We start from the raw sequence: 16,064 nt of genomic DNA on the forward strand, positions 1-16,064 counted from the left end.
GACAAACTCCCAGACCATATACTCTTATGGCTACCCTGCACTTACAATGTCTAAGGTTTTGCTTAGGCACTGTAGGGGCATAGTGCTCATGCGCATATGCCCTCACCTGTGGTATAGTGCACCCTGCCTTACGGCTGTAAGGCCTGCTAGAGGGGTGACTTACCTATGCCACAGGCAGTGTGAGGTTGGCATGGCACCCTGAGGGGAGTGCCATGTCGACTTAGTCATTTTCTCTCCACCAGCACACACAAGCTATGAGGCAGTGTGCATGTGCGGCGTGAGGGGTCCCCTGGGTGGCATAAGGCATGCTGCAGCCCTTAGAGACATTACCTGTCATCAGGGCTCTTGGTACCAGGGATACCAGTTACAAGGAACTTATCTGAGGGCCAGGGCTGTGCCAATTGGGGAAGCAACGGTACAGTTTAGGGAAAGAACACTGGTGCTGGGGCCTGGTTAGCAGGGTCCCAGAACACTTTCAATCAAAACTTAGCATCAGCAAAGGCAAAACGTTAGGTGATAACCATGCCAAAGAGGCATTTCCTTACAGTCTGTCACAGCAACAGATAAAGAAACCAAAGTGGAATAATATAGCAGTTAGTCACTGCTTTGACGGCAGAACTGACCATTAGCGAGCAAGAATTTTTAAAGGACACTGCAACCAACAAATGGAATCCCTTTAAGCCATAAGAGGTATACTAAAAGTATACACAAGATCAAACGCTTAGGCTTGACCTAAAAATTATTGGCTCCAATTTCATCCAGTTACAGTAGAGCCCGCTCCACTACATCCAGTTGTGCTAGCTCCACTGAATGGGCGTATATAATGGTATGGACTCATATAATGTATTGCCGTCAATAGTACATAGCCACCAATCAAAAATGTTGTGTGGGTAAATGCATGATCATGTTTAAAAAAAGCTGTGGTGTCCTTAATGTAAGTTTGCCATTGTACAAAAGGCTGAAGAAAATGATCTAAATAACACCCTGTGGATTCATGATTGATCCACATGCTAAAACAATCGGTCTGAATGGTGGATCATGAAGATTTTTATGTATCTTCGGCGCACATACAGTTTGCATCTCCTCAGGTATTTAGTGAACAGGTAAGCCGTAATGCGTTCGCTGATCTGATCCATGTCAACTTGTTTGAGAAGAATCTCCTTCAGGATCACTTAAAACTTTTCTATGGGATCTGAATCTAATGGAATATAAACATTGATGTAGTTGACATGAGTAGTAACTTTTTCCACGTAGTATTCAGTATCCATCATCACTAATGCCTCCCTTTATCAGCATATTGTAACAATATCCTGGAATTATTTACCAGTGACCATAAAGTGCTCCATTCATTGAGTGATAGGTTCAGTAGGACTCTTGCATTTAAAATTCAACCGTTTCATGTTATTTTTCACAGGCCTTTCAAACGAATCCAAGGTATTATACAAAACAGGAGGCATGATGTGTTTGTATTGCTAGTTCAATGATGCTGAAAAAATATTTCAATCAAAGGTTCTCATGAACTTAAAAAAAATATCTCACATCCTGTTATGTTACTCCGGTACTTTGGCACACACAGAGTTAAACGTACAGATGATATATCCATGACTAATTCTTCTTGCTATGCAGGTCCATTTTTTTCTTTTTCTTTTTCTTTTGACTTGACTTCTGTTTTTTTCCTTGTGCTTTTTCGGGTTGACTGTTGGCTGCAGGACTGATGGCTAAAAATGCCAGTTTCACAGGTTTCTGGGAGACATCATACCTTCATGGATCTGCCCTTGGTGGTACTTTACTATGAATTGATGGCCGGTCTGAAGCAGTATTGCTTTCAACTAAGAGCATTTGTTCAAAATCTAAGACCATTTCTCCATGAATTGTTAGATTTGAACAGAATTGGTCTTAAAGCAATAAATCACCCTCCAGGATTTTTTTGTTTTGCTCTATGATACTGGATTAATATAGTTGAGTGCAAACTTTGATCTCTTTTCAGCATTAAATATTCTAGTTGTCTTAAGAGTTTTGAAGAATTCTTGAAGAATGAATGTACAAGATAATTAATAATAAAGCTCACTATGATTTTTTGGATACCTATTCATTGAACAGGTTAAAGCGAAGAAAAAAAAAAAAAACTCCGGTTTGAAGTAAAGTGTGTTTGGGTGCTGGAAAAGAGGTCTCCACTGCCATTACGGGTTGATCTCCCAGTGGGCCACCAGAAGTGTCTACTAGTCAATTCTGTTGTTTCGGCACATCCTGGGTGTCCTGTACGTGATGGCTAGCCTGGCTCTATGTGCTGGCCAATAGCCAGCAGATGGGAGGTTAGGGAATCTTTGCCAGGTTTCCAGTTACAGTGGTACGGGTGTAGTCAAGGAACCAAGAGTCTATTGTCAACCTTTTAAGCCTGTGGATAATGGTACCTATAAATGTGTGGGAGACTCTGTTGCTGACAGGCCTAAATCTACCAATATTGTCTGGTATCCAAGCTACATCCTGCTGCATCTAGGGAGGGCGGAGAAGCCATTAAAAACAAGGCAATTCATTGGATACGTCACAGGAGGAGAGGTTGTCATTCTGTGATCCGTGAGGACATAATTAGAGCAGTCAGGAGACCAGATCTTTCTACACTCTGACATGATTGAGTTGACATTCAGGAAGAAGGGTATGGTAGATAATCCTGGTGGCTTTAGATGCTAGAACATTTCTGTAATCAGTTCAAATACCCTGGGTTCTCTATGCACCATAATGCTGGACCTCTCCCTTGCCCAGGGGGTAGTTAATCAGGTTTAAATGATAATGACTGACTCAGTGCATCATCTGAGATCTTTTTAGCTTATTCACCATTGGTTCCTGCTTTGCATGATGTAGCTGGTTCTGGCATTAGTGTTTCCCTGCTCCTGTCCCTGAGTCTATTAGTTCTTCTACCTCTGACAGCTCTTGCCAGGTATTTCAAAAGCAGTTAGTTAATTGCCCACCCAATGGTGCCACTATCACATCTACATTGCACCCGGCATCATATAATGATGGGGTACGTCTCGCCTCTTGGGAGTGTGGCAGGTTTAAGATACACTGCCTCCTTGCCAGCTTTTGATCAGTTTGAGGGTTATGATATCTTCCTCTTCCAGGAAACCTGGGCAGTGGGTCTGTTTTTTTGGTCTGTTTTTCTTAATTTTTATAATCCAGCACTTCCTAGCAAGAGTGGTAGACCCTCCGGTGGATTAACTACATGGGTCAGAGCATCAGTAAACTGAATAATATGTCAGGACAGTCAATGGGTGACTGTAATAAACAATATTCAGTAATCATTTTGGTGGAAGTCCAGAGGAATCATTATTAATATTTATGCAAGAGGAGTTGTGGGAAGGGGCCTGTCCCCCGGTACGCTCTTCGTGTTGGAAGCGTTTCTTAGGCAGTGTCCTCAGTATTTCAAAATCATTGTAGCAGGCAAATACAGTGTCACTTTCGAGCCTTTAGACTGGGACGATCTTGGCTCCACGTATGAGGAGGATCAAATGTGGTCTGTTCCATCCTTAGACATCATTCCCATCAATAGATGGTCGCAAGTAGCTGTGCAGTTGAAAGCCTTGACTATGGAGTTTGGGCTTAGAGCACTTACTGGCAGAACTAAATCAGCTGCTACGGGCTGTCATACATATAATAAAATCAATCACACAAGCAGAATTGACTACTACTTAGTTGATTTGTGATTGTGGTCTCTGGTTGTTGACATGAGTTATTGAGAGGATGGAGATTGATCATACCCCACTTTCTGTTCAAATTAATGCCTATATAATCAATTGTCTATGTCTAGCATTCCCACTATACCGTTAACTGATATCAGTAAGACCAACAACAAAACACATTTGAAGTGGCATCAACTAGGAGCCCAGCCTGATATATTAAGTTCTGTCAACGCTGTTTTGAGATCTTTGTTGGCACAACTAGAGTTGGGCTCCTTAACCAATAATGCGCAACTGATTGCATCTCATTCTATGTTTTGAAAGCATTGTGGCCTGTTTCATGGTAGGTGGTAATTTTGGTGGTAAATGACTCAAAGGGAAACATCCTTGGTATAATAAGGACCGTCGGGCTTCAAACAAATTACTGCTTAAAGCTATCAAAATCAAGGATATTGCCTCTTAGTTGAATAGACAGGAAGTCTTACAAGGCTGCTAGCTGTAAAGCCAAGCGCATCCAAGATGAGAAATGGTGGTCTGCACTGAATGAAGCTGCATCTGATAAGTGTAAAATTTTGGGCCTTGGCAGCACGCGGCCCCAATAATGGTGAATTGTGTGTAAAAACAAGCATTCCCCCATCAGAGTGGATTAATTATACTCCACTGATTGCCTTAGTGTGATGTATGAGCATACCTGGGCTCTTCATGCTATTACTGATCAAACGGCCAACTTTCCAACTTCACAACTGTTCACTCTCTGTTGTTCACTCATTGGGCACACTTAAGTGTGGTAGGGTGTTTGGCCAGGCCGAAATTCCAGCTGACTTGTTTTTGACTGGCATAGATGCCTGGTCTAGAGGCATCCTTATTATAGCTAATGTAATAAGGGCGGAGCAGCAATTCCCAATTCATGGAAGGGTGCTGTTATACCACTCATAAAAAGGGCGATAGACCTATAGTTACAGGGCAAGGATCTATCAGCTTATTAGACTGTGTACAAAACATTTTCTGCCACTGTCTCTTGGGAAAGATCCAGGATTGTATATCTGAACATGACATTCTTAGCCCACTGCAAGCTGGTTTTCGTATAAAGATTTCCACTACCGATTACGTTTTTAGATTCTTGCTTCTATATTGGAAAATGGTCTTAATTGGCAAAGGAAATCTTTGTTGCTTTTGTGGATTTAAAATCTGCATTTGACTTAGTACCTCGCAAAGCGTTTTCAGAAGTTCTTTCTGACTTGGCAATGCCTCCCCACATTGTTTCCTTACTAGTGCACCTTCATGAGGACACCTAGGCACGTGTCAGGTGGGGTGATCAGGGGCAGCTTACTGATCAAATCCCAGTGCAAAGGAGAGTACAACAAGAATGCGTCCTTGCTTTAACTTTATTTTCAGTGTCAATCAATGATATTCTCCCTTTATTTTTTATTTTTTTGCCCAGGGTGGAAGCAGACGCACCATGTATAGGTGCCTGTAAAGTCCATGTATTGTTTTTTGCGGATGACACTCTTGATCTCCAAGACCCGAGTGGTCTACAGAAACTCCTAAAGTGATTTGAGGAGTTCTGTCTTTCTCGGGGACTGGAGATCAATACCTCCAAAACTAAACTGAGTTGGTCATCTGATGGGACTGCTGTCTGTCAAGCTTGTAATGCCCCTATTGTAAATCTGCCCCCTGTATTATTATTTGTCTGTTCTGCTCAGCCAATTCCTCGCAGGAAGTGGCTTGCTCCTGCCTGCAGACTGCTGGGTGTCCACAAGACTGCTATAGCTCTCTGGATTATTAGATCAGACACCCATTATGTCTTGGTTACTGCTGTCACTAAATTTCTGGGAGCTATGTGGACCAATATAGCAAAGATTTTATCTTCATTTATGTGAGGTAGAAAGACACCTATGGCAGTATCAGAGGCATCCACCTCAACAATAAATGGTTGTTCGGTGTTGGAGTGTTTCAGGACTGGTGCAGTGGTAAATGCATTCTTAAGCTTGAGTAATGATTGATCAGTTTCTTGACTCCACTGAAATGGTACACCCTTGTGGAGGAGTTTAGTCAGTGGGTTCCCCTTGAAGGAAAAATGTTCTATTAACCTCCGGTAAAATTTTCTAAGAACTGAAAGCGTTGTATGTCCTTGATATTTAGGAGGCTTGGCCAGTCAGTGATTGCCAGGATTTTACATTCTGCTATTTTTGTGTCCTGAGGTGTAAGCATGAAACCTAGGAATTCCACCTCAGTAGCGTGAAAACACATTTAGACAGTTTGCAAAACAATCTGTTTTGGCGTAGAGCATTTAAGGTGATTTTGACGTGTTCCACGTGTTCTTCCATGGATGTTGAGTAAATGAGAATATTGCCAGTGTAAACCAAGACAAACCTGTGTATTCATGGAGGAAGTCATTCACCAGGAATTAAAATGGCGCATGGGTATTGCACAACCTGAAAGGCATTATGTTCTACTCAAACATGCCAAGGCTGGTGCAGATAGCAATGTTCATCTCCTGCTCAAATGCGTGCCAGGTGGTATGCACCTCTAAGATCTAATTTGCTGTTCTCACTTGGTTGAGCAGGACCGGAATGAGCAGCAGTGGGTAACGTTTATTTGTGGAAATATTGTTCAAGGCCCTATAACCAATACATGTGCGCAATTTACTATTGCTTTGGGCACAAAAGAGTGGTGTCCCAGCTGGAGACATTAAAGTTTAATAAGTACATTTTTTGAGTATTTTTCCAAGTAGTCTTGTAAGTGTTGATTTTCGTACTCAGAGTGTAAATTTTCCTGCATGATATTTTAGGACTAGGTATAAGCTCGATTTGGCAGTCATACTCTTTATGTGGTGTTAAGGTTTCTGCTTTTGAGCATTAAACACATCTTGAAATGCTTTATACTGTTTTGGTAGTTGTCTTGCCCAGCTGCCCTGGCAGTTTAGTGTATGGTAGTCTGTTCTGAACATTTGAGATCTGGGTACCAAGCACATTTGGGCACATCTCTCTACAACAAACTGTAAGCTTTTTTCGTGCCCAGTCGATTCGCGATTTGTGCTCCTTTAGTTAGGGCAAACCCATGATAATTCTGAATTGGGAAGCATCTATAATATCAAAACCTATTAGTTCTCTGTGTGTCTCTGAAGCTTGGTCCAGGTTAATTCCACATTAACTGTGTGATGTGTTACCAGACCAGAGAACATTGTCCCATCCACAGCTCTTAATGCTTCAGGCTCCCCTTTCTTTTGAATGGGGGATGTTCAACTTAGAGCAATACCTACTGATATCTGAGCATGGAGAGAGAGGGGTGGAGATGATTTCTGCAGAGTTTTTGTGATAGATTGGTCAACAGCCACATGTTTAAGCTCAAAGGGTTCTCCTGTTAGTCTCTTGAGATTTCTGCCTGTGTGTTTGCTGTTTTGTACTGACTTGGACCTACAGTCTTTTTGGTGAGTCAGAATTTTTGTACATAGTGGCCTTTTTTGCTGCATTACAGGCCCTGGCCATTCTTGTGTCTCTGATCCTTTTCTTCTTGCGTGAGTGGTCTCCTAACACCACTTATTTCCATTGGTTCGCTATCATGACTACAAAGGTGGGTCTACTGTCTTTTTCGGTCACCCTTACAATATGACAGACTGTGGTCTATGTGCAAGGTAAGACCTGTGACGTCTTCACAAGTGTCCGGATGTTGATCAGTCGGGAAACACCCGAGAGCACGACTCTGGAACAACAAATTTGTGAACAGCGCTAGCAGAACCACGCTTGCGTGAACAATGACTTAGTTTTTCTGTGCCTTAACCACACATGGGCTGAACAACGCACATGCGTGGTTAAGGCACAGAAAAAGGGAGTCCGCATTGGGAGAGGACGCGGTCGGGGAAGTGGGGCAGGGATGGGGGCAGTTTGGTTTTAGGGGTAGGGTTGGGGGTTGTTTTAGTTTTTATGGGGGGGGTGAGGGGTTGTGGTTTTAGTTTTAGGGGTGGGGTGGAGAGTCAGAGTAGTTTTAGGGGTGGAGTTGGGGTTTTAGTTTTTAGGGGTGAGGGTTCGGGTTGTTTTAGTTTGAGGGGTGGGGTACTTCTGGGTGTTAGGGCAGGTGGGAAGTCGCATGCTAGAACCATTCAGGCCGTCTCACATGCCTTTACTAGGCATGGCTTTACAACAAAAAATCATTGTTAAGGCATGCGCAGTAAAGGCATTCTTGGTAACAATGTGGTCGTTGTTACAACCTTGTTGGCATGCGTGGTTCCATCATATATTCAGATCAGCCTGTGCTATGAGATCTTTCATTTTGTCCTTTACCCCTTGATAATAAAGGGCTTCTCTTTTGTCTCTAGGCCAATTAGTTTCTGCAGTTAATCGATTGAACTACATGAGATAATGCACCAGGTCTTTGTTACCCTGTTTAAGTTCCAATAATTTAGCCAGCTGATCTTGTGATGGCACATCTATCAAAAGTTTTCTCAAATTCTTCCTTGAAATTTCTCCAGTTATGTAGTAAACAATCATCTGAATTACCAAATCTCATCACCCACATGGCAGTCTCCCCACTAATTTAAGAAATTAAAAAGGCGATTATTGACTGTGCATCAAGGAAGGCAGTGGGGCGGAACATGAAGTGCGATTTCACTTGTGTGAGAAAGGTCTGGACATGGGACAGAGCTCCACGGAAGCACTCTGGAGGTACTTACGGGTACTGGTGTTGGGACAGTCACTGATATAATAGGAGTAGATGGGTTCCTGGAAGTCTGTATGGGTAGAAAGTGCACTGGCGTCTCATGACCACCTGCCAGTTGTCTGTAGATGAGCTACTGGACAGTCCAACTAGGCTGTTTCCATCCACACCACAGCCGTATATTTTTACATTGCTGTCAGTATATTTTAAACAAATGATCTAAGGAAGACATTGAGAGGAACATAATTGTACAGGCTCGTAATTCTATTGGGGAGCCATTGGTTACTCTGGAGCAGTACCCTTAATATTCCCACCTTCCAGCAGCTCAGGTTCTGTATCAAGAAAATAGAAGTTCTGAGTGGCCAGATGAGCAGATGTGTTTTAAGGGGGTTACGGTGAGGGGGAAATCCTGGATGGGATCCAGATTAGGCAACCTAGCTTACGGATGTGTCACTGTAGTAATAATGATCACAATACAAGGTGCTCAGTATAATGCTGATTCTTACCCGTGGGGGAAAGAAAAGTACAATGCTGTCTACTGCACAGTTCCAATCACTATTACAGATATTGTCCACAATAATGTGTTCTTTCTCAGTTCAAAGTACCATTGGTTTATTATAACAAACTTGGACCATATGGTTTTTGCACAACTATTCTTTTGATTAGTCTGTATGGACTTGATACTCACAAACCGGAATCCTAGCTTTACATAAATAGCTGCACAATATAATCAGTAATATTTCCAAGACACTATTCAAATAATCATTACTGGCTTGCAGAAGTGGAAGAACAAATGCAAATCTAGCCTTCAGGAGCTTTGGTAAGTAAAAGGTAATGTTCTCAAAGTTTCTTTTACCTAATAATTATTAAAATCCAACTTCACTATTGAATTCGATGTTTCATAACTATTAAAAACAATAGTTATTTATTTTTCTAGCTAGTCCCATTTCCAAGATATAGTACTAGGATTTAAATCTGTACCCTGGTTTTCTACAGTGGAATGCTAGGTCTGCCAGAGTGTGGGGGGAGGGGGTTGTAGGGATGCTGGTCGCTGTAAGATGTGTTAACATTAACTTTCTATCCCCTACTTTTAAATACATTGCACCCTGCCTTGTGGATAACCGGCCTCCATAGGGGTGACATTAATATTTGAAAGGATAGTTTTGACCTGTCAAAGGGGTTCAGTTTGATTGTGTACAATTGCTGTAGTGGATGGCACACTAGGTGTTGCAGTCCATTAGTGACTTTTAACTTTGTCCCTGGGTATACTTAGGTATATTTAGCTCACTATAGATCCCTAGTATAAGTCCAATTAGGAATGTGCTGATTTGACTGTGTTTCAAGAGGGAGCATGGGCACTTACTACTGGTTAGCAGGAGAAAGGTACACAGGGTTCTAAAATCAAAAAGAATCTAGGGTCTAATACCGGATGAAAAAGTGAGGGTGACCAGCCTTAAAAACTTATTTCCTACAACATTCATTACACGTGCTTTAAAAATTCATTAAACTGTAACTGCTTCATGAAAGTAAGAAACCCTGTACAACATTTTTTGATGACAATTGAAATGTACTCGTTAGTAACTAAATTGGGCAAAAGGAGATTATGAATTTATGTAGCTTCTCGTTTATGCCCTTGTGCATGAATTGGTTGTAGTTGGAAATGGTTTAATAGTTTTTAAATTCGCTTAATTACACTGGTTAATCCAGCCGCATGCTATAAAAGTAACGCTTGTGGATAATTGGATATTCCTCATTTATATTTAACTTTGTAAACGCTGTAAATTGTTAAAAATAAGCACTCCGCTAGTAGTCTATTGAAGCACAATTTGTGGACATCCTGTTGATGTAGGAAGTGGATTTGCTTGTAGTTGATGCTATGGTAAAAAAAAACTGAATTATTTTCAGTCAGTAACCAGTGAATGATATCTACATGCTTCAGAATGGTTATTGGTTATTTCTTCTTTCCTCTTTAGTATTGCTTTCAAAATGGCAAATTCATTTATCTTGATAACAAAGAAATTTTAATAACAGTATTTAATCTAATGCAGTGTATGATAGTGTTCATAAGAGTAGTGGAAAATAACCATCTAAAATGAGCTTTTCACTGGTTAATAAAATGAAGAGTTCCTTGCCAAGATTTTCTTTGATTTATAAATGTGTATAATGTTTTGCTTCTGTAGGGTGAAAGGAACGAATCTGCTCCTGTCACTGATGATCTTGCTGATAACGATGCAAGGGTAAGCTTTGTCCGAACTACCAGACTTCGTTCATATGCATGTATTGTCTTAGTTGTAGAAAATATAAACGTATAGAATGCCTGTGTCCAACACTCAGGAAAGGCAGATTGTGAGCACGCCTTTTTCAGCCTGGTTCAAGCACAGCGAAGCAGCAGGCCGTCACCCATTGCGCTGCTGTGCATTGGGTTCTGTGAGGTATCTAAAAATGCAGTGGGGTATGGTGGGATGGTGGAGTAAAGAATATTCAAAGCAGGCCGGCCACACTTCTGTCTCCTGATACTTTTTGCTTTTCCCTGAGGCAGTCCAGAACAAAGCACTGTTGCAATGCAAAGACAACTCTTACAGGTCTGTTTTCTTTTTTAAGCATGCCTATGGAAATGAAAACTTGGCACAGAAAGTGAATTCCAACCATAGTGCATTGGACAAGAAATACATCTAACCATGAGGGCAAGGCTATGTATCCAAAGGGAAATCCAAGAAAACTGCAAACCTAAATACACCTGGGACCTGGAGCCACATGACACTATTGTTAAATTTTCCAGACGCATTGGTGGGATCTTTGGCGCACTTGTAGGCTCTGCCAGATTTAAGGCATCCTTAAATGAAGAAGAGCCAGATGACCGCCACATTTGCAGTCCTTACTCTGTGATGGTCAGATATATCTGCCCCAGGTCCAGACTCGTATCATTGGAAGAATGCCACCCTCCAAAAAAACCATAGTGGTGGGCAACTCTAATTACGACTAATCTGCATCACAATATCCTTACACCCCATATTACACAGACTTCTTAGGTGTGTTCAGTGGGCGGGGCTGCGCCTGACCCCAGACACATTTCGGGGGCAGGGCTTGCCATGAAACCACACCTTTAACAAAGTGACCTGGTAGTCTATATTCTCTTCACACACCCGTGTTCTTCTCATCAATGTTACAGTATTATTGGTGTTGATATAGTAATATAGGGTCAGTGAATATACTGTGCACAATAGTATGCAGGTTATGATTTTTACAGTTTTAGGACTACAATATAAAGTTACTACTATAAAATATTTCTTTAAAACACTTCGAAACGTTATAAAGCATAGCTACAATGTCAATAACAATTTTATGTTTTAAACAAAAAACAAGCCATTTCACCACTGATAAAAGCTATTAATAGATTCTTCTTCAGCCTCCAAGTTTCCTGGCAGTGCCCCAGTACAGGTGTACATCTCTTCAATTTCTACTTGGATTATCTCCTTCGACTAGTTCTTTTGCAAACCACCTCATATTCCTCAAACTTAGAGAACTTAGCATAGCTTCAGAATCTCTAGCATAGATTGGGGTACTGAACAGGCTTTGCCAAAAGAAATTGAGTCGGCAGGTGCAGCGGTTCCAAGCAGTGCGGACAACATCTGACCTAACATGCAAACACTCACACAAATTGTATGTTGAGAATGCAGATCTGAGAGACTGATCTAGTAATTCAATTTGGCCTTGATTTACTTTCACAATTGTATTTACCACATTGTTGGGTGTGTGGCGGCAAGAACATAAAGCCCTGTCAATAAATGAAATGCAGCCTCTTAGGAAATCTCAATACTTTTTAGACATCCTGACAAATTTGTGAATTGCATTGTAGGGCTTTCTTTCAGTTCGGAAGCACTGCGTTTGAAATTCAGGTAACCCAATGAAAATGTTGAATTGTCCTTTTTGACTGGGCGAACAGATTGTTTAAACCTTTTCTATACAGTTATGTACCAAGTCATGTTTACAGCATCTGTAGGCACATGACCTGGAAAGGTCCAGGTACTGTATTTGGTTGATAAGCACACACTACGCACTTTCCTCCGAGTCCTTCAGGTGCTGATAGTTCCGGAAATGGAAAAACGTTTGTTGAAAGCCATATGATGTGGGTCAAGTCTGAACTAAAACACAAGTTGTCTTGGTCATTTGTCTACATAAAATATGGTGTGGTAATGAATATGGCTTAAAAGAATGTCTGGATATTTATCCTACTATTCATTGTTGCTTCTCTTATTAGGCCTTGTACGAAGCTGGAGAGAAGAGAAAAGGAACAGATGTGTCCGCGTTCATTAACATTCTCACTACAAGAAGTTTCCCACATCTTCGGGCGGGTAGGTTGTAGTTCTGCAGAAACTAATTTCTTTAATGTGTGTCCTTTTTTAGTGGTTATGGTTGTTCAGTGCATATGGTCGACTCCCTGAAGAATGCTTTTATCTTTTATGGAAATCAGTCAGTGATTGCCATCTTAGATCTAATTGAATGCTGTAATACATTTTGCGATGTAACCCAAGAAGAAAATCATATTTTCCCTAGTGCACTTCTCTACGGACAACCGTCCACATGACTTAGTTTACAATGTTACAGGACACAAGTTGGCTGTGTAAATACATCTTGGGACAATACCTTACGTCAGCATCAAAACCCTTGGTGAAGGGAGATTTTTGTAGAGGTATCAGAAATGTCAGTTCAGACTTAACTCTACTGTAATAGTTTTGCAGGTTTATGTAAAGATACAGTAGTGTGAAACAGTTTTGATTTAGTTTCTACACCAAAACGTATGCTTCTGTTTCATTGTTGGACTCTCACTACGCAAATGATATCATGATGCCATTAACAACAAGAATAATAATATGCAAACACGTTATCAGTCAAAAATGTATTCTGATTTAACCTGGAGGCATCACTCATGTGATTAGTCTGATTCCAACATATTTTAGGGATAAACCTAGATATGCAACTGAAGGAGATATGCTCAGCAGTGATCTTGGTCTCCTGATTACATCGCGTGCAAAACATTTGTCTAATGGTGGTATGGCATTTTTCTAACAAGACGCATGCTTTTTGGATTCACTCCCTACACCCCTCTTGCTCAAGTTTTCAAGGTGAAACCAAACTTGTCTAGGGTTTCAAGTAACGCCAACAGATCCATTTCTTTGATGTCTTGATATATTTGTTGCGTGGGACTTACATATATTGCAGTGCATAAATTGTCAGATATGTTTTCTATCGAATCTCATTCTAAATTGTTCTTAACTCCAGGTTTCGTGCGTGCATCATTGCAGCTATGTTTTTGCAATAGTTATTCGGAGGCTGTGATTATATATTTTTTTAATTTGTGACCACCATATTTTCTATCTGTAGTTCGTAATTGCTTGTGTTGGCATCCTCTAGACAGTTGGGATTGTCCAGAAGGCGATGAAATTTATTTTGGTGTAGCACAGTTCAATTCAATGTAGTTACTTCAGTTTTGAAGCTTGCAGTAAAACTGGGAGGGGGGCTTTCTGTACTTCGCTACCTGGCAGATTGGCTTCAGTCACTACATAATATGCAGGTCTCACATCTACCCAAGTGCATTTGCAATCTTGCCTTTGCTGGCTTGGGGTTCATAGCTTTCTCTTGTGGGATGTAAAATTAAAGCTGCCCCTAGTCTTCCTAAAGTTTTAGGGGCTGTAGCGTTCTCATTTCTTGCACTAGTCCCGTTTACAGTTTTAATCATTTTATTCAGTACAGTGGATTGAGAATACTGTTAAGATGGTCATTGGAAGTGAATTTACTAATTGCGTTCTTGCAGTGTTAATTATTAGTTTCTTCATTATGTTGAATTAAGTTTTTCTTAAAGCTTTTGTCATTAGAGAAGCACCACTGGATAATTATAGTTAGGTCAGCATTTTCATTGGAAATTAATATGTTGTGTTGCTAATAACTTTGCCACCGCTTACAGAATCTCCACAAAACTTTAGATTTTTTTGTTGTTTTGTGTCTAGTTTGTATGTGGAAACTTTTGAGACTGATCCATCAAGCTGGGGCCTGAGGGGGAAAAAAGGGAGTCCCAAAACACACAATCCTCATGCATTTTCTAAAGACTTCTTTAAGAAGCACTACCCCAAACACTGCTTAAGTAGATTAAACCAAATTTGGCAGGAAGCTAGACATTGGGTCGCAGACCATGCTTTTTGTGGGGTGTTTTTCTTTTCTTTTTGTTTTTCTTTTTTTTAAATAGCTTTATTTCGTTTTCTTAACATTTTAAATTTCATCAAACTTGCAAATCTGATACAGTCTTCTGGTTGTGGATTCCTTACCTTAGAACTTCCCCCAGGCATCTGACTGGATCCAGAGATTTTTCTTTGAGCAGTACCCTTGAGCAGTGTCGGGTTGCGTGGATCGACTCCACGTTCATTGTTGGTGTTGTGGTTGCCGTGATGATGTCACAGTTGTATATATTCGGCACTGATGTCTGTTCTTTTCTTTCCACGCCACATGCAGATCCTAACAAGAGCTACCCTTAGTCTTTTTTTTTCCCTTCAAGGGAGCTGTCCCTGAAGCTCATGGTGGCCTGGCGCTTGACTCTGCATCGCTCCTGGTCTTGTTCAAGAGGAAGGTCTTGAGACTGCCCGCGGAGTCATCATCACTTTGTCGTCCCATTCTAAATCTTTTGGACACTCTGGTCATAGGAAGAAGTCGATAACCCGTCACTCGACCGATTCGACGCAGGAAGAGCGATTACGCTCCAGGCCTCTGTCAGCGAAGCCTACTTCTGTGTCTGCTCAGCGCCTCCCTGAATTCCTAGGAGCCGGAGCCACCTCTGCCCAGCTACAAGAGTTTTACAAGGCCATGCGCTTCATCTTAGGGCCTGGGGGATCGAATAGGAGCCCCTTGGGTTCAGTGCCAGAGACTTTGGCTCCGGTCACTATGGGTCCATTGTCGGATCCGTGCCAACGAGACCCTCCTCAGCATTGGCAAAGACGCCTATGGTCCAGACGCCAGTTGGGCCTACAATGGCCGTTGACCCAATCGTTATCCACGGTTGAGCCAGAACAACGTCGCTCAGCACCAGATCAGACTTCTATGGGGTCTTCCCAACCCAGGCTGGATTCTGACCAGTTTTACTTTGGGTATGAATACGGGGAAGGTTTAGAGGGGTTGCTGGACCCTCTGGAATACCAGATTGACCACCTAGACGTGGACTGGACACAGGAATTGGGAAAGGCTTGTGGTCTGGATCCTTTTCCAGGTATTGGCATGCTTTCTTCCCTTACTGTGGCTATGGTGGAGGCAGTGTCATATTCTGTGGTGATCAGTAGGGTAGCCAAAGTCCTAGGCCTTGAGCTTCCTTCAGTGGGGGTCAGGACTGAGGTGTTTCAGCCTGTGGCTTCTGCTTTGGACCCTCTTTTATCCTTCAACGAAGCCCTCACGGATGTCCTTCTGGGTACCTGGTCCAGACATAGCACGTGGGCTCCTGTGAATAGGACAGTCGCCCACTGTCATCGGCCTGCGCTGAACTACCCTAAATTCCTGCCCCAACACCATACACCTGAAAGCCGCCTTTTTCCTCTGGCGCATTCCCAGCCGCCTCCCCGGATAGGAAAACAAAAAAGACTTCTTCAACTTGGGAAGAAAATAGTTTCTTCTTCAGTCTGGCGTTGCAGTCCTTGAATACCACGTGCATTTTGGGATGCTACACCCATTCATTATGGGATATGGTCGCACAGGTATTGCAGC

The 16,064-nt window shown here is 41.8% G+C and overlaps 1 protein-coding gene across 2 annotated transcripts in view; it reads left to right on the plus strand.

Annotated features, from left to right (window-relative positions):
* The window catches only part of LOC138287976 (annexin A1-like), a 150,690-nt gene that overhangs the window by 90,566 nt on the left and 44,060 nt on the right, over window positions 1-16,064 (plus strand). For both annotated transcript variants that reach the window (XM_069229037.1, XM_069229046.1), the window contains exons 8-9: window positions 10,505-10,561; window positions 12,583-12,676. In XM_069229037.1, the coding sequence (XP_069085138.1) occupies window positions 10,505-10,561; window positions 12,583-12,676 (151 nt within the window). The remainder of the gene's footprint in view (window positions 1-10,504; window positions 10,562-12,582; window positions 12,677-16,064) is intronic.

Source organism: Pleurodeles waltl, chromosome 1_1 (genome assembly GCF_031143425.1).
Source record: "Pleurodeles waltl isolate 20211129_DDA chromosome 1_1, aPleWal1.hap1.20221129, whole genome shotgun sequence".
In the NCBI taxonomy this organism is placed as follows: domain Eukaryota; kingdom Metazoa; phylum Chordata; class Amphibia; order Caudata; family Salamandridae; genus Pleurodeles; species Pleurodeles waltl.